This window comes from Drosophila innubila, assembly GCF_004354385.1.
Source record: "Drosophila innubila isolate TH190305 chromosome 2L unlocalized genomic scaffold, UK_Dinn_1.0 4_B_2L, whole genome shotgun sequence".
NCBI lineage: Eukaryota > Metazoa > Arthropoda > Insecta > Diptera > Drosophilidae > Drosophila > Drosophila innubila.
The window spans coordinates 13371545-13388708 of record NW_022995372.1 but is presented as its reverse complement, the minus strand read 5'-3'; the positions used below and the strand labels follow the sequence as shown (position 1 = coordinate 13388708).

General features: G+C 35.0%; 2 protein-coding genes and 3 long non-coding RNA genes across 8 annotated transcripts; all 5 read right to left on the bottom strand.

Annotated features, from left to right (window-relative positions):
• Positions 1-882: 882 nt before the first annotated feature.
• LOC117780158 lies at positions 883-1515 on the bottom strand. Its single transcript, XR_004617062.1, has 3 exons — positions 1433-1515; positions 1205-1357; positions 883-1142 (listed from the first exon to the last, which is right to left on the bottom strand). It is a non-coding gene; the product is annotated as an uncharacterized LOC117780158 (long non-coding RNA).
• A 518-nt stretch (positions 1516-2033) lies between these two features.
• Positions 2034-2637, bottom strand: LOC117780946. The gene is made up of 3 exons (XR_004617130.1): positions 2532-2637; positions 2199-2478; positions 2034-2139 (listed from the first exon to the last, which is right to left on the bottom strand). It is a non-coding gene; the product is annotated as an uncharacterized LOC117780946 (long non-coding RNA).
• A 361-nt stretch (positions 2638-2998) lies between these two features.
• LOC117780643 lies at positions 2999-3627 on the bottom strand. 2 transcript variants are annotated; one of them, XM_034617257.1, is made up of 3 exons: positions 3532-3627; positions 3259-3475; positions 2999-3190 (listed from the first exon to the last, which is right to left on the bottom strand). In XM_034617257.1, exon 2 carries the CDS (start codon positions 3457-3459, stop codon positions 3301-3303), a length of 159 nt encoding a protein of 52 aa, XP_034473148.1. In that variant the 5' UTR covers positions 3460-3475; positions 3532-3627; the 3' UTR covers positions 2999-3190; positions 3259-3300. The 2 variants fall into 2 exon arrangements, with proteins under 2 accessions (XP_034473148.1, XP_034473147.1); XM_034617256.1 differs by having other exon boundaries at positions 2999-3209; positions 3532-3626.
• Positions 3628-4260: 633 nt separating this feature from the next.
• On the bottom strand, positions 4261-4523 carry LOC117780494. The gene is made up of 2 exons (XR_004617086.1): positions 4446-4523; positions 4261-4375 (listed from the first exon to the last, which is right to left on the bottom strand). It is a non-coding gene; the product is annotated as an uncharacterized LOC117780494 (long non-coding RNA).
• A 420-nt stretch (positions 4524-4943) lies between these two features.
• LOC117780565 (male-specific sperm protein Mst84Da-like) lies at positions 4944-5607 on the bottom strand. 3 transcript variants are annotated; one of them, XM_034617140.1, is made up of 3 exons: positions 5516-5607; positions 5244-5456; positions 4944-5174 (listed from the first exon to the last, which is right to left on the bottom strand). In XM_034617140.1, exon 2 carries the CDS (start codon positions 5438-5440, stop codon positions 5282-5284), a length of 159 nt encoding a protein of 52 aa, XP_034473031.1. In that variant the 5' UTR covers positions 5441-5456; positions 5516-5607; the 3' UTR covers positions 4944-5174; positions 5244-5281. The 3 variants fall into 3 exon arrangements, with proteins under 3 accessions (XP_034473031.1, XP_034473029.1, XP_034473030.1); XM_034617138.1 differs by having other exon boundaries at positions 4944-5171; XM_034617139.1 differs by having other exon boundaries at positions 4944-5171; positions 5521-5567.
• Positions 5608-17164: the final 11557 nt, after the last annotated feature.

Sequence of the window (17164 nt, the reverse complement as noted above, 5' to 3'; positions counted from 1 at the left end):
GAAGAAACAACACCAACGACGACTACCGAAGAAACAACACCAACGACGACTACCGAAGAAACAACACCAACAACAACTACCGAAGAAACAACGCCAACGACGACTACACAAATCACAACGTCTACAACTAAAAGTGTAAAAACAACTAAACCTGATGGATCGGATCATCATCACCACCACGTTCACCATCACCATTTCCCCAAGATTCCAGTAGCTCCAAAACTTCCACTTCCTCCTCCACTTATTTTGCCGCAGTTACCGAAACTTCCACCTCCTCCTCCTAAACATCCACTAATTCCATCATTGGCTCGTCCGCCTATTATTCCGATTCCTAGCATTCCACCCCTTCCGCTTATTCCTTTACCTCCTCGTCCCTTTCTACCTCCATCGAGTCCACCACCTCTTCCCAACTTGCCGCCTATACCCATTTTAGCTCCGATACCCTTGCCGACTTTCCCTTCAGTACAACGGCCAGCATTACCAAACCTTCCTAATCCGTTTGGGTTTTTTTGGAGGTCGGCACATCAAAATACTAAAGAATAAATAAGGTAATACTCTTACACACGATTGACTTTGAAGCAACGGTTTTGATACCCATTTTATAGCGTAGGTTTTCTACAGAAACTTTCGTTCTACTTTCATACTACATACAAATAATAAAATGTTATCAAACATTTTAATTCAAAGAATGTCGCTGATAAATCGATCATTTAAGCGACTTAAAATATGAAAGCATAGAATTAAATCAAGACTATTTTTAAGTTAACAGAAATAAATTGTCTAAAGTGGAAAACATACAAAAATAAATAGTAAATCTATTAAAATTAATTGTACCGGCTCTTGTTACTTGTTTTACATCTTATTTAATTTTTTTTTTCTCTCTTTATTAAAATCTACATGTTTTAATTTATATGTCGGCATATTTTAGTACTGCAGTAGCACTTCATTTCGTTCTGAAGATTGAGTTAACAACAAGGTCCACAGCCGCCACAGCAAGGTCCGCAGCCACTACAGCAATATCCACATGGTCCACAACATGGTGAACAGCAAGAGGAGTAGCAGCAGGGGCTGCAACAAGGTGTGCAGCATGGGCTGCAACACGAGTAGCACGGATAGCACATCTTGATAAGAGACTGTAGTTACTTTTATAATATAAAAGAAATTATATAGTTAATGCATATGCTTATTGATGTGAATTGCTTACCTTTATGTTAACTTCTTCACGGAAACAAGCACCTTTCCTTTATGCAAACAGCTCGTGGTTTTTTTTAGATCTTGTGGCTATTTTCAAGCCGGATACTTACAAAGCTCCACACAGCCGATGCACCTTATGGTTTACTACAAAAAATACTGGCACCTGTTTTTGTATAAATCAAAATTAAACAAAATTAGAATATTCAATTTCTTTCATATTTTGTCTGTTTCAACTTACATGCCTGAAAACAATCACAAATATGCACAAATATAATGTAGAGATGTGTACTGTTTGAACTGTAAAATATTAATGACCCAAATATTATAAGGCTCATAGTCGTCAACCAAAGCTCTCAAAATTTGATTTCCAAAGCCTACTTTGGTATGATTTTAAGTGTAATTAGTTCGTATGTTATTATACCAAAGGAGAAATATAAAGAGTAAAACAATGAATTTTTTACTTCACATGGCGTACATTCGTTCCATTCAAACTGATTGTATCCACACCAATATATAATAATATATGTAGAAGAAAATCAATCAATCTCCGAAAAAATTGCCGATAGAAATTTAAAAAATTTAGCTCTTGTAAATCGAAAGATACGACAAAACTTTAACTAATAATATAATATAATTAATTCTAGATATTGGTACTAAATCCGTAGTACTGGGAAATGTTTGCAGAAACCACAGTCAACCACAGTCAAACTATGACCAAGCTCTGATCTCTAGCATTGCTTATATATTTACAACAATTTTAAGAAGTAATGAACTCTTCTAAATCTTGACTCATTAATATATTATGTAAAACTCGAAAAAAGACAAAAATAAAGAATTTGAAATTTAAATATAACATTTATTAACATTATGTAATTCTTTTAAAATATCCATCCCATCATCACCATTAAAATAAACTGTGCCAGCTTGATTGAAAACCATGCAAATCTAAAGTAATGGGTTGTTAAATTTATACATATGTACATTTATTATAAATATTTACTTACCTAATATGTGTATTGTATTGCCAGTACCGAATAAGTCTTAGTAGCTATCAGAAAAATTGTGATGCATTGCGCTCTGTACCCTACCAGTTAAGAATTACATATCCTAATTCCAACATATGGCTAACACATAACAAATATGTTAGTGTATGCATAAAAAACAAAGGCCTCTCCACTTCCAATTTTTAAATATTCGTATGCTTACAGCGCCAAAGAAAACGAAAAATATAGCTGAACAACACTGTATTTGAGGAGTGCAAGCATTAAATGACACAGAGTAATACTGTGGATGATCGTTAAAAGGTTATTCATTATCTTAATTCGACGTTCTATTACCTGGACATCGATATGTATCTCTGTTGAAATTGTAATAATATTAGTGTCTACGTCTTAGCCATTTTTGGAATTAGGATTTACCAAAAGATTTTGACTACTTTATCAATGAATGATTTTTATATTAAATATTTCCAAAATTAGTGTTTACTAAACGAACTTTCTTCTACAATAAGCAAATATTTCAAGAAACCCCTTATGCTAAAATAAAACTTTAAATTCACCGCTCGCTATGATTTGCTCAGACAACTAAATCTCTGTACCATTTCGGTAGGAGTTTTCCCGCGTTTATCAAGCGACAATCTGAATTTACAGAATGCTTTCATTGCATAAATAGATATGATTTACATAAAAATACATATAGATTTGAAATAATCCAAGCCATAACCTTGCGATGTAAAACAAGTTAAAAACAAGTTCGATTTGTGAATATTATATGGATAGCTCGCATAAATAAAAACCAATTAGAATTCACATGTGTATACATAAATTTTATTTCATTGTAAGAAAGTATTATAAAGTTTTGAAACTTAAATAGAACTAATAGTAGTTGAATACTATACGCTCCTTTATATAAATAATCTTAAGCTGGCCATTATACAATTATTCCTGGATTTCTTCTGTAAGCGAAACCTTCAAACCGCCTCAAATATTGAAAATTTCTAAATGTTTTGCTTGAATCTGTGAATAAAAATTAGGAACGTGACAACTATAATATGTAAATCATTACCAAGAAAAACTCATGAAACACATTGGACGCTGAATATTTGATCTAACACCAGCGACCTCCCCAGAATCCGGGACCGGACGGGCCACACCAGCTGTTAAATGGTCCATTAAATGGTCCAAAACAAGGATCATAGAAACCACTCGGAGCAGCACCGCCACACATTCCGATACAGGCGCCAGGGTAGCAAGTATAACTGCACATGTTGATTTGGTTTGAGCTGCAAAGTTATGTCTTTCGTAATCATATGTAAGAATATTTTACTCTAATACATACATTACTCGCTTTACACGAAAATAGGATGAAAATGACAAAATTTCAAAAAAAAATTTATATTAAGAATTTAGTTCTAAATGGTTTCAATGTCAGAACCAAACTAAAAAAAATTTGGTTTACTTATAGTTAAAGGCGTTATTTGTGAATATGATTAGAAAGTCATGGCATACTGGGCTTATCTAGTAAATATTAAATGAGTGCCCACGTCATCCGTTTTTTTTTATTCTGAAAGAAAAACGACTAAAAATATGGAGCAGTAGTTAAACAGCCCCAAACGATCTGTTGCAGATTTTCTTAAAAATATGGCAAAAGTTTATGTGGCATTGTAGACAAGAAAAAGACAAATACAATTATAAATTCGTTATTGTATAAAATTTGTAATTGAGCTTAAGATTTACAATTTGAAATGAACTGCATTATATTTTATGTTAAACCCTAGATTTCCTTCTGAAGATAGTTTAGCTAACAACAGGGCCCACAGCCGCCACATGGTCCACAGCCGCCACATGGTCCACAGCCGCCACAAGGTCCACATGGGCCACATGGTCCACACCCGCCGCAAGGTCCACACCCGCCGCAAGGTCCACAGGGGCCACAGCAAGGTGTACAGCAGGAACCACAGCAAGGAGAGCAGCAGGAGCCGCAGCACGAGTAGCAAGGATTGCACATCTTGATATGTTACGTAAGGTCAGCACTTGCAACTTATTTAAGCGTTCTTCACAGAATCAGGGATTGTTTGGAAAGCAGACGACTGACAGATTTCACAAATCTTGAACTTGATTAGAAATTCCAAAGCTCCACACAGCCGACGCTCCCGATGTTCAATTGCAGGAAACACTAGCACCTATTTTAAAATTAGTAGAAAATACATATTTAGAAAAAAAAATAAATAAAAATGTTATTTATATACTTACATGCCTATATACAATTATACAAATTCACAAGTAAAATATAGAGATGTTGACTGTAAAGACTCCAAAAGGTTAATGTGGCATGGTTATACTTATTAAACGGAGCTAAACAAAGCTTGAATATACTTGAAATTTCGATGTCAAAGCCTGCTTTGTTACAATATCAATCCTACTTAGAAAATGTTGGATTTTATTGCTTGAAATTTTGACTGAAATCGATGGTAGTGGTGGACATTAATCGCACGATACGCAAATTTAAATGCTGGTAACCCTGATGCAGTCAACTTATTGCATAACTAAGACGTGAAAATTTTTGAGAAAAAAATTTTCATCCTTGCACAAGCAAGTGAATTAAAGTGGAGAAATAAATAACCCAGAAATGCAAACTTGCCAAAAGTCGATTTTAGCTGAACTTCGGGTTTTTTGAAGCCATATTGAAGTACGCAGAGTAGGAAACTATAAAATGAGTCGCACTTTTGACATAAAATAAATAAATAGTAATTAAGTGGATGATGATGTTTATTGTCTTTCTTAGTATTATTACATTTTAGTAGGTTACAGTTTTATTTACGATCCAAAGCATATAATTTTGACGGAACCAGTTTTAATAGTTGAAACTTCCCTAAAAACCATAAAATTCTTCCTAGATTTCTTCTGTAAGCGAGATGTTCATACCGTTTTAGCCTTTTTCAAGTATTACTTTTCCACTTTGAGGATCTATGTTTTCATCTATTAATAAGCAGAACGAATAGATGGGATTATAAGTTTTTGAATGCATAATATGTATAACTGACTGTTTACCAGAACGAACACGGAAAAATATGCAGACTTGTTGGAATCTAACACCAGCGTCCTCCGCAGCATCCTGCCCCACAAGGACCGCACCAGCTGTTGAATGGCCCATTGAATGGTCTGAAACTGGGATCATAAAATCCACTTGGACCACAACCGCCACAAGATCCGATACAGGCAGCAGGATAGCAAGGATAACTGCACATGGTGAATTGGTATGAACTGCAAAAAGAACGATTATATTATCTTTTGGGAGTACCAAACTGTACTCTATCTATTACTGTACTCGCGTTGCACGAAAAAAGGAATAATCTGAAAGTTTTAGGATTGTTTATTTAAAAATTTCTGTTCCAAATGGTTTCAACGAAGATGTTATACTGACATAAACAATGTTTATACATCGGCAGAAGAAAATTGTCAGCTGAGTGAAAAGCCAAGGACTATTTGGATTAACATTTTTGGAATTATTTCAGCGAGAGATCACTCACATTGTAATTATAAACATACTTAAAATTATGCTAAAAATTTTTTGCTTGATTTTGGATTTCAGCTCACATTTGACACATTTTAATCTTTTGTATTTAATTTATTTTTCTGTGCAATGCCTCCCGCTTATTGATTTATTTGCACCGACAGATTTTTTGACTGCCTTACTGTTCCCATCTCAGAGCTGAAAGGACAAAGGTCCACAATCCACGTAACGAAACTCTGTCAGCGTCTGCTGTCCAATAAGTGTCAATTACAATCAATTTGGCGGCAGCTTTTAAGAGTGTATGCGTGTGTGTGGGTGTCTGTGGGTGTGGGTATGGGTGGGTGTTCTTACCTGTTCGAATCATTTTGCGCTGCGTATGCGGAATTTTCTTTGCCGTCGCTTAAAATGCGGTTTTAAAGCCAGAAAGCGACTTGTAATGAATGCTGATTGACAGGTCAAATTCAATTTGCAAACAGAGATAAAGACGGACGCCGATTGAAGCTGTGACTGCGGTTGTGACTGAAGCTGCGGATGTGGCTGAGACTGTCTCTGAGTCTGAGTAAGTTCCGATAAGCCGTGAAGCAAAAGCGCAGGACAACAAATAAAGGCAAACCGTAGCATACTTTGCAGCTCAAAGAAAAACATTGCATACTTTGCTGGGCAAAAACTTTAAGCGTTTGCCTTTTGTTTTATGCATGGCACAGCAATTGCAGGGCAGTAGATGATTGATTGATGATTAGCCTGGCTTCATTTCTGTTCCACTTTAAAACAAGAATTGGCTGAAACACAAATAGAAACTCTGGGCGAATTCTCTCCACCTCTCTCTCGGAATTTGCCTTTGCCGTTGGCATTATGGCAAATCAATCATTTTCATCTTCAACTGCACAATGTGCTTCAACATTCAGTTCTTTGTCTTGTTGTGCTTATTCTCGCTGTTATCGTTGATGTTGTTCGTGTTGTTGTTTTAACAAATCAATCTTCACTCAGCACAACTACGAGTACTAGTAAAAAAAAAAAACAAAAAAATTTCAATCAAAAATCTGATAATAAGAATTGTTGACAAATTGCTTGGCATTAACTTGGCTTACTCGTCGCCACCGATTACCGACTGAAATTGTGGACCATAAAGGACCAACTCGGCTAATATGAGTTTCATAGTCAGCAAATATGACATTCACCGTGGGCAATCAGTGCATTATTTATAACCACGCTGAAATAATGGATGAAATGTGCCGTTTAGAAGATAATGAAGTAAAATTGATGTTATTTTGATAACCATGATTGAGAAAAATTATGAAAATCCGGAATTGCATATTGTTAGTTAACAAATAAATATTTAATATGTATTAAAAAATTCAAGAAATGCGTATCTTGAATAACAATTTAATAGTTGCAAAATATTAATATTTAGTAACGAAAATAGACCTATAATTTCTCCAAGTGAAAATATTAAAACAGGGATTGCATTAAATAATTGGTTTCAATATTGAACACCCTTAACCCGCATCTCCTGTTTCCAGTCTGCCTGCACTTCATTAAGTAATTATTTTCCCAGCAGCCAACGAATATTCAAGTGTGGGGGCAATATAAAACAATTTATAAAACACTTAAAAACTGCTCGGCAATTGAAGCGATGGCCATTCACTGAATTGATTTCATAACAATTAACATTTATTTCAGAATTTCTGTATGTTGTGCATTGGACATTTGTGTACAGTGGATTGTGTAAAGTGGGCTTATTTCTTATTGTGACATATTAAATTGACAGTTGCAGCATAACAAAAATATTCAAATTACTGCCCCATCTCAGAAAAAAAATCTTTGAAACTGAACAATAGACCGGAAAACAATTTTGAAGTGTTCGAAATGACAGCAGAGTGTTGGGTTTGGGGGGTTGGTCGAACTTGGCCTCTTGACCATGTCAATGTAAAGCTGGTCCCAAGTGTAATCAATTATAATACTGTACAACTACAACTATTCATTGTTTGTGGGTGGGCACTATGTTTTTGTGTGCTCTGTCAGTCTGTCGCTCCGTCCGATATTAATGGCTTTATAATTGTACTCAGAACCCTTTCAAAGATGTGGGCGCTTTTCCAATACTCTTTTCTCACGTACAACTAGTTTGTCGCATATTTATTATATTCAATCAGTTTGGTGAACCCAACTCTAAAACTCCCTTAATGTTCATATTACTCATAGACTATGCTCTCTGCTTAGCCCAAAAACGTAGCAACTGACGAAATTAACACACGATGTCAAGCACAATTTGAATATACTTCCAGAGGGTATACTTATTTTATTTCTGTGAAGGTCGATTTTTTTCAACCATCGTATAATCGGGTCTAAATTATATTTAAATAATATATTAAGTTTTTTAAATTTTATGAAATCAAAATTTGTTGATTGCAATTGCTTTTGTATTTAATTTTTTTTTTATTTATTTGATACTTTGAAATTTGTTTTCGTTGTAGAAAATAGTGCAAATTTATTTAATAACATATATGATGTACCATCGAATACAATATTTGGAGGTATAGTAATTTTCTATAAAATATAAAAGTAGATTTAATTATGCTAAGAATAATTGAATAGATTCCTCAGAAAGGGTACTGCGTATTCGTGTTTTTCCCATTTTGTAAGCATGAATTTCATATATATGAGTTTGTGTGTATGTTATGTGGTTGTCAGAGGGCTGCCTTCTAAACACTCGCAACGTCAGCCTGACTGACTCAATTGCTAATTAATTCATATGCGTGGTGTCAAAAGTTGTTGTTGCCTTCTAAGTTGCGTATACGCAACGTCGGGCCTGTAATTAAAGGTGTGTGCAAGTGTGAGTATGTGTCGGTGTCTTTACATCAACCACAAAATCTAATTTGCACATTTTCGCACTTAATTTTAGAGGGAAGAAGCGATTGAGTTGATGTCCTGACAGCATTGACAAGTCGCTTTCGTTTTGCTCTGTAAGTTGACGCTGTCGCTGTCACACGCTGCGTATGCGTAACATCAACGAAACCGCATGGATACACATACAAAGTAGCGACTAATATCATTTAATTTATTCAGTTTCTAGCACAGCATGTGTGAGTGTGTGTCGTATTAATTTCCGTTTTTGTCTTTTCTACTCACTCGCGTAATTTTCACTTAGTCAAGTGCTTTTAATTCATGTGGTTCTTAAGTTAATTATTGACTTAAATTACACTTTACCATGTGATTTCTCCAGCAGCCTTTGACATTAAAAAGATTTAAAGATTCAACCAAAAGTTTAATTAATTAAAGTTATGAATATGTTGAGATTCCGCAAAGAATAAATGTTTTTATAAACTTTTCTCTTATTGTATCCAGGTCATAAAATCTTTTTAAATTAGGTAAATTTAAACTCGTCTTGTTCATTGATTGTTTTATTTTAAATGTCATTTCGGTAGATATTTCAACAATAAACCACAGACAATTTCTATACAGAAAACTTTTTTTGCAGACAAAAATGTCTGACAGGACAATCGACCCAAACGGAGAGCAATTTGGATCTATGTCTTGTTGCTGGTCAGTTTGAAAAACGTGTCTGGCATTTTTTTGGATAGCTTTTTGTTAATGAAATCAAAGTGAAAGTCTGCCTGCCGAATTGATTTCACAACTGCTCTGTTTTGTGGTCAGCAAATTGTTTTAAATTTATAACAAATCTAGTTAAGTTAAACAACTGGCATATGAACTCTTATGCACCCACTTCACATACTTTCATATATGGGGAAAACAAAAAGTTTGTTGAATTAAGAGCTGACTTTCTACTGGAATCCATTGTGCTTACTTACGCCATCTTCGCCAACCAACGAAGCGTTGGACTTTTAGTCGAGCTCTGAAGCGGTGCTAAGTGCAGCTTGCTCAGCTCTTTGCATCCTCTTTTCCTCCCTCTGCCTACAAGGCCGTAAGCTGTATTTAAAGTTTCGGCAAAGTTTTTAATTTAAATTGAGAAGCGAACGAGAATGAGATCGCGAAGTGCTGCGACTGAGGAAACTGCATCTGAGTTGAAACAAACCAGAACTCTCGCTTCAAACAACTTGATTGACGTAATGAATGATTGCCAACGGATTTCTTTCACAGTTCCGATGCTTCGGTAAACTCCCGTTGGCCCGTAAACTCTGCACTTGACACGCAACTTTACCGGAGGCGTGAATTTATATGCCTGCCAGCTTGATTGTCACCTGAGCCAATAAATCCCTTTTCGTGTTCAAATAATGACGTCATGGGGTTTCAGTTCACCCAGTGTTCAACAATTGGCTTAGACTTAAGAAGTGAAAGATGCTAGAGTGCTATTTGGAAAGTGTAGTGTACTACTGAAAAAGGCAGCAATGTTTGAGTGCATTGTGGCCGAATAAGTGAATAATCCTTTTTTCGAAATTCCAGAGAATCAGATAGTTCACAAAATTGAGTTTACATTAAGCATTTTATTAATATTTATTGAAAAATCCTTACCTATTTTGGCGTGTTCCAGATGTTTTAGCCAAGCAAATACCCATAAATTTTTAGTTGATTTTCGGTTGGAATACCCCTGAATTCATGACATTCATTTTTATCCAATCGTATCCGTTCTTCATTTTTATACTATTCTATTCAACTGTATTCTACCTTAATCTAAGCTTAATTTTATGCAATGTATTATCACCCAATAGTCGAGACGAAAAAGTCTTTATTTAAAAGTCTAATTTCCCTTTATTTTTGACGGTCATCTTAGTTGTATTATTTGATTACAATACATTTCTGACTCAGCTTCTATTGCAAATGTTTAATATGAAATTGTGACATTTGCTGCATTGCTTTTAGCTCAATAAAATCAACAATCAACAGTCGACCGACAACCGACAACCGTCAACCGTCAACGGGACAAAGAGGCCACAAAAAATTATAGATATATATGAAATGCTCATCATATTTTTATAACCACGTAGACATAAAGATTCTTATCGCTACACTTCTATTAGAAATTGGGAAATGGAAGACGGGAAATCGGGAACTGGGAAGCTATTTTTGGTTGGACCAAACGAATTTGTTCCCCCGTTGTTGCTGTAATCTTTTGTTATGTGACCAATAAAGTAGGCGGCAGTTGGCCCGCAGGCCAAGCACAAATAACACTGGCCCTTGCCCAGGACATTGGTCGAGACGAGGGCGTGTGACGATGCACAGCGAGGGGGTGGATAAGCAAGGGGCGGCACGAGGGCGAGGCGTGGTGGCGTGCAAAATTGGTACGTAAACCCGACATAAGCCAAATGTGCAATAAAAGGATTTGTGTGAGAAATTGCACGAGCACGCATTTTAAATCCACATTAAGTATGTATGACCATAGTGGGAGCAGAGTTTGGGGCAGTTTGGCGACTGTAAGCAGGACTAGAGGTGGCTCTGGTGGTTGTAACGAATATAAATAAACATGAAATAAAATGTAACGAAAAGCACAAAAAAATAACGAAACCAGCCAAAGGGGCGAGAGGAGGAGGAGGCGTTGCAAATTGTTGAGCTGTTGCCGCGACGTGATTGAGAAATGATTTGTGTCGAGGGCATCGTCAGTATCACAATATTATAAATAAACATAGATTTTGTGGGTGCTGTTAAGTATGTGCCACACATTCTGTAGAATAACTTTTATAGCAGTACCTATATGCAAAGATATTATAATCATAATTGACCATATAAAAATTAATCTTTTTTTTTTAATTTTGTATGCTGAAGAATCAAAAAATTAAAATCATAAAAAATATAGTCTTGAACTTTGATGGGCCATTTCTCTATTTATTCTGATATTTTCATGAAGACTAAATAATAAAAAAGAGAAAGTAATTCTTATTTAATAAAAATAATTTAAACAGTCATACTTTGATACATGATTTATTTCAGAACTCTTGCTTTGCTAATCAGGAATTTGACTTCTTTTCAAGGGTAAACTAAAGTAAATTAAATTGTATTTTATTTTTAGATCACAGGGCCACAGGGTATTTCAAAGCCGAGCTGGACTTCGAGCATTATACTTGGTTTTATACATAATTTAGGCATTGTTAAAGCCTATTATTAAAGATAATTTCACTAATCCGAAGCGTATACTTCGTTAACAGAGATCTCAATGCAAAGATCGATACGGCGCAGCCTTAGTCATCTTGAGGGGCAATTATCATTTGGCCAACGGGCAACTTTACAACTGTTGCAATGCCTCCCGCAACCAAAAGCCACAACTCAGCTGGCTATATGAACAGAGTCTCTGTCTGCATCTGATTTAAAGTCTGAGTAAGAGTCTCACTCTTCGTTTGAGTCTGGAACGCAGTTCCATAAAGAGTTTGTCTTCGTGTGGGGCAGGCCGGGAGATAAATCAAGTTTGAGGCACAGCGTTGACGCCTTTGGCTCTGCCTTATTAACTCTGTCCAAGTTTGAGGCGATCATTCGATCTACAGCCTCTTTGGCCTGGTCTTTGGGCGTGTTTTGAAGCTCTGTGTAATGTAAATAAATTGATTTGAGGTCACAGGGTCACAGCTGATTTATCAAGCGTATCTCATTGATTCGGCCAAGTAAGAGCAATGTGGGCTCGTATAGTATTACTTTGTTAATTTAGGTTTATTAAATATATATATTTAACAGCAATTGACCATCGAATTAAATAAACTTTAAAAAACAATTAATTGAATAGCCGCAGCAGTTGAAGAAAAACTCTCTCATGAAATACAGTAAAAAACAAATACTGTAAAACTTGTAAAACAACTAGGAAACTTTGTGCAAACAGCGCTAAAACATCAACAACAACAACAACAATACATCCAGCACACACATACACTTACATATATTCCAGCACACACACACACACACACATACACATGTGAGGTTTTCTCAGTCTCTTAGCGTGCCGTGCAACATGGGAGTACGAGCCTCCAAAGTGGTGCCTCATGTTTATTTACTTTATACTTACAACTACAACGGCAACGTTAAACAACAAAAAAAAAACCAACAGCAACTACAACACAAAGTTTCAAGTGAGCATTTGGCATTTCAACTAAATTCATTTTATGCCTGCCGAGCTTTAGCTCATATAAAAAACTCAAGGTGGAAACCGCAGGAAGTTCCATTTATAGCTTTATTCCGTATCGAATTTTATACTCATTTAGAAATAAATTCAAGCAAAATTCAGAGTTAGCCTTACATTTGTATGAGCAAGAATGTAAAACTGAATCTAAATTTTTGTCTTTGCTTAAAAAAAGTCCTTTTATTTGCGCTCTCTTTTAATTATAAATTTAGAAACTACGATACTTCGAGGTAGGACTTCTAATCATCATGGTAAATATTTTTAATGAACAATTCTCTTTTGGCCAGATTATAAAAACTAGCTTATGTTTCCTTCTTCACTTTTATAATAATTTTAACATGCATGCTGATAAATGATACAAATTGAGAGATTTGTCTAAAAAATAATAATAAAATTTCGTGAATATATTTTACACATGACAAATATGTTAAGCTGCTCACTTTAAACCTATTCAATATTCAGAAGTTATTCATTCAAAGGATCATAAAAAGAATATGATTGAGTCCCAGCGAATACCTTTAGATATAGCCAAGTGTCACATCAAAATCAATGCGCACAAATCTCAGCGAGCTCAACTCATTTCCTAATCAATTAAATATTCCGATTTCAACTAACTGCAAAGCCCAAGTCAAATGAATGTGGGTATTGTTCGGCATTGACTCAGATATGGGGAGGAGTTTGGTGGAGCTTGCTTAAGATTCATTCAGTTCCGAATTTCGGGTCCTTTTGTGATTGCGTAATTACGTCTAATGAATTCAACAGAAACGAAATTGAAAGAGAGGAATTTCTTTTGGTCGACTTAATTTTCTTTTTCTCTTATTTGCGTATCCTTTTTCACTTGGAGCTGGAGCTTAGAATTTGTGCTCCTGTCGTCTTTCATTTTTAAGAAATTACAGACTTATACAAATTTAAGGCAAAACTTTGTGTTGAGCTTAAAATCTACTGTAACATCTACATAATATCAGGTTTGTGTTTTGTGTCTTTCACAAAGCCAATTAAACACATGGCCCATCGATTTTCCGTATCCCCTTTTACTAAGCCTGGGTCCTGTCACGAGGAGCTGTTTCCTGAGCGCTTCTTACAGCCTCTTCAGCTGCAGCTGTTGCAAGTGCTTTAAGCACATTTCGGGTAATTGACATTTTGACATCAATTACCGCACTTTCAGGGCGTAAAATTGTGCCAACCCTATCATCCTCCTGTTGTTGTTGTTGTTGCTGCTGTTCTTGTTACTGTAGTTGTTTACTTAGTAAAGTGCCCGTAAGAACAGTCACCTGAAAGCTCTTTGCTAATGATTCAAGTGTTTCCCAAATAGGCAACGTCGCTAACTTATGGTAGAGCTGGAGTGAGAAATATAAATTGTTTGTCAATTATTGGATCATATTTATACAATCAGTTAACTTGGAAACTTAAGAAAATATAACGACTTGCTTCTTAAATTAAAAGCTTAATCAAGTGAAATGAAAATTTCATTGTGACAAATATTTAAATTTAAATACTGCAGCTTGAGGAACATTTGCCCTTTTTATTATCTTTTATCGCTAAAAGTCAATTTTGATTCCTTCTACTATCCATCTGTATATCTGCAACTAAAACATTAAATTCTCTTGGCCTGCATTACGATTCTCTTGGCGTCCAAGTGGCGCCTTTTGGGCAGAAACAATCTTAACTGCCAGCGGGAACTCAATGCACCAGGACCAGCCAGACTGTCAGGCTGCCAAAAGCGGGTCAAGCAGCCAAATGTTCATGTATTAAAATCGTAACAGAATCGCAAAAAAAGCACCGACAATAATATGGATGACTGAAAGTCAAGAATGATGGACTACCAGATGTCCTATAATAGAAATCAGGTTAATTTATGGCAACAATAATTCTCAAAAACAAATATTATATATCCTAAATTAAAAAAAAATATTATCAAATGAATTAAATACTTACCAAATTTATTTTAAAACTATGGCCAAATTACTTTTATTTAAAATGTAATTCAAATATTTCATACCCTGTATTTGAAAAAAAAATATATATATATCTTTCAACGACAACAATTTACTAGATACGTTGATTTTTGATGAATTTTAATATTATATGAAAAAAAAAAATTTAATAAAAAAGTCTTACTATGAATTCTTTCAAACTATAAGTTATGATATAAAATAATTAATTTAATTGTGTTTATTTTGCAATCATTGGATTCATTGTTTAAATTAAATTTTGGATACCCGTTTGATATCCTATGCACAGGGTATTAAAACAGCAACATCAGTTGAGTAGAACAAAGGAAATGTCATTGAATTTGTACACCAAATGCAATGGCAACGGTAACAGAAAGCCAAGCAAAAAATTTAACACTGTCTTCTCTGTTATTTTCACTGGTTGCTAACGTTTTCAAGTCATTTTAGTAATGGAATGACTTTTGAATATTTGAAGAGCTGTTTTGTAACATGAAAACTTTTCTTGGGCATGAGCTTCTCTACACATGGCGAAACCTTAGAATCTTTTGTCTTGGGATAGGGAAAACTGGATGGCATTTTTCGACCCCATTGCGTCTATCGTCGCCTTTTAAAAATTTCATGAACTCTTTTGCTGCTATTTGCTGCCATCGCAAGTTTCTTTTTAATCTTCAACTCCTTTTGCTGCACTGTTTTCAAATATGTTGGCATGCACCCATCTATCTATCTACGAGTACTATCTATCTAAGTATGTATCCATTTCAGCAACACCAGAAGATGCACAAAGAGTGTGATGTGTATGTGTGTGTGAGTGCTTGTGTGTGTTTGGGCCAGAATCAATTGCTCAAGTCAAGTGCCAAAGCTCGCAATTGTAACATGCGAGTAGTCGTTGATTGCCAAGTTGCATAGTAAGAGTTTTCAGTTAACAATCAAGGCATTTGCATTTTGTATTGATGAACATATGTAAAAATATCATACAACTATTTACTTTATTTGATGTATTATGAACAAGGCGGCACCCTTGAAATTATTTACTCCTAAATTAAAGGTTCGGTTCGAAATTAAAATAATTGCATAAATTTTATGTTTTTCTTATATTACCCAATTATTTGAGACTTCGGATTCAATTTCCAATTAAATTTGGATTATTATCAAAATTGGAACATCTTTTGGAAAAAAAAATTGAATTGGTTAAAAAAGACGAGAAAAATTGAATTACATTAAAATAAAGTAATAAACCATTTTTTTGTGTTAAATTGAACATAGGCTCGAACCATAACTTTGGGTTTAGGGGGTTTATAAACCGGCTTGGGAATCGAACCTAGGTCTGTGTTTCGAGTCGCCGAACCGAACCTTTACCAAAACTTTGGTTGTTTGCAGTCTTGATTATAGATATGCTAAAACTAGTTCAACTTAACATAAGTGGGAATCCTACTACTGAAAGAAATTTTTAGAATCGTATCGGCTTACGCTTTTCAGCTAACTTGGATAATGCAACCCTTATTAACAAAAGACTTGTTCTTAATAAAATAAATACTAAATTGAAAATTTTTTGCTTGAAATCAAAGCACAAAATTTTCATTAAAAGGTATTTTTAGTTTGACATGTCTAATCGCTCTAAGTTATTTTTATTTTAGTTTGACATGTCTAATCGCTCTAAGTTATTTTTATTTTTAATTATTTATACAGTCAGACTGTAATAAAAATTTTCTGTACTCAATGGGTCGATTAAGACTTTCATATTCTAAGTCAAATATTTTTATCAATTTCTTCTCAACTCTTTCTATAAACCACTGTTGACTTTGTAAGAAAATAAAAAATTTCCCACAGAGCTTCAAAAGTTATGGCTATAAATTATAAGTTGGCACCCACATAGGAACTACCTCCATCTGTTGACTCTACTTGAGTTTCAGCCCATTAGGCAAGAGCTAATCTATTTGGCCATGCTCACATATTTATGATCACTCAATTATGTGTGTTCCCGTTGCCTGACAAACAGTGGGCGTGGCAGCAGCAACAAAATCAAAATGTGAAACAAAAACAAACAAATGCGAGTCTATGTGCATTTAGCATTTACCATTTCCATTACCAATTCATTTATTTGGCCATATTATTTATGCGTACTGTTGCTGATGCCTAAATTGGCATCAATATGCCCAACACAATACAACACACACAGACATGGCCAAAATAATCGAAACTGCCACGCCCGCCATTGACTTTTTGGGCAGCTCGTGTGAGGCATTAATGTTAATAATGTATATGGCAAATGCATGGCAATGTACTCGTAAATAGTTAAAAATTATATTTGATTACAGCGGACATTGGCCCAAATGATGTCGATGGCCAGTCTTGTCCCGTTTTGGAGACAGTTCGGAATTGATTTTTTTCGTTCTACATGCGTGTGTGTGAATGTCTCTCGAAAAATTGAGATGAATTGTTTAGTAGGCAATTTGTA

Excerpts from the sequence above, each read along its gene's own strand:
- LOC117780643 (XM_034617257.1), bottom strand. The coding sequence starts at position 3,459 with ATGTGCAGTTATACTTGCTACCCTGGCGCCTGTATCGGAATGTGTGGC.
- LOC117780565 (XM_034617140.1), bottom strand. The coding sequence starts at position 5,440 with ATGTGCAGTTATCCTTGCTATCCTGCTGCCTGTATCGGATCTTGTGGC.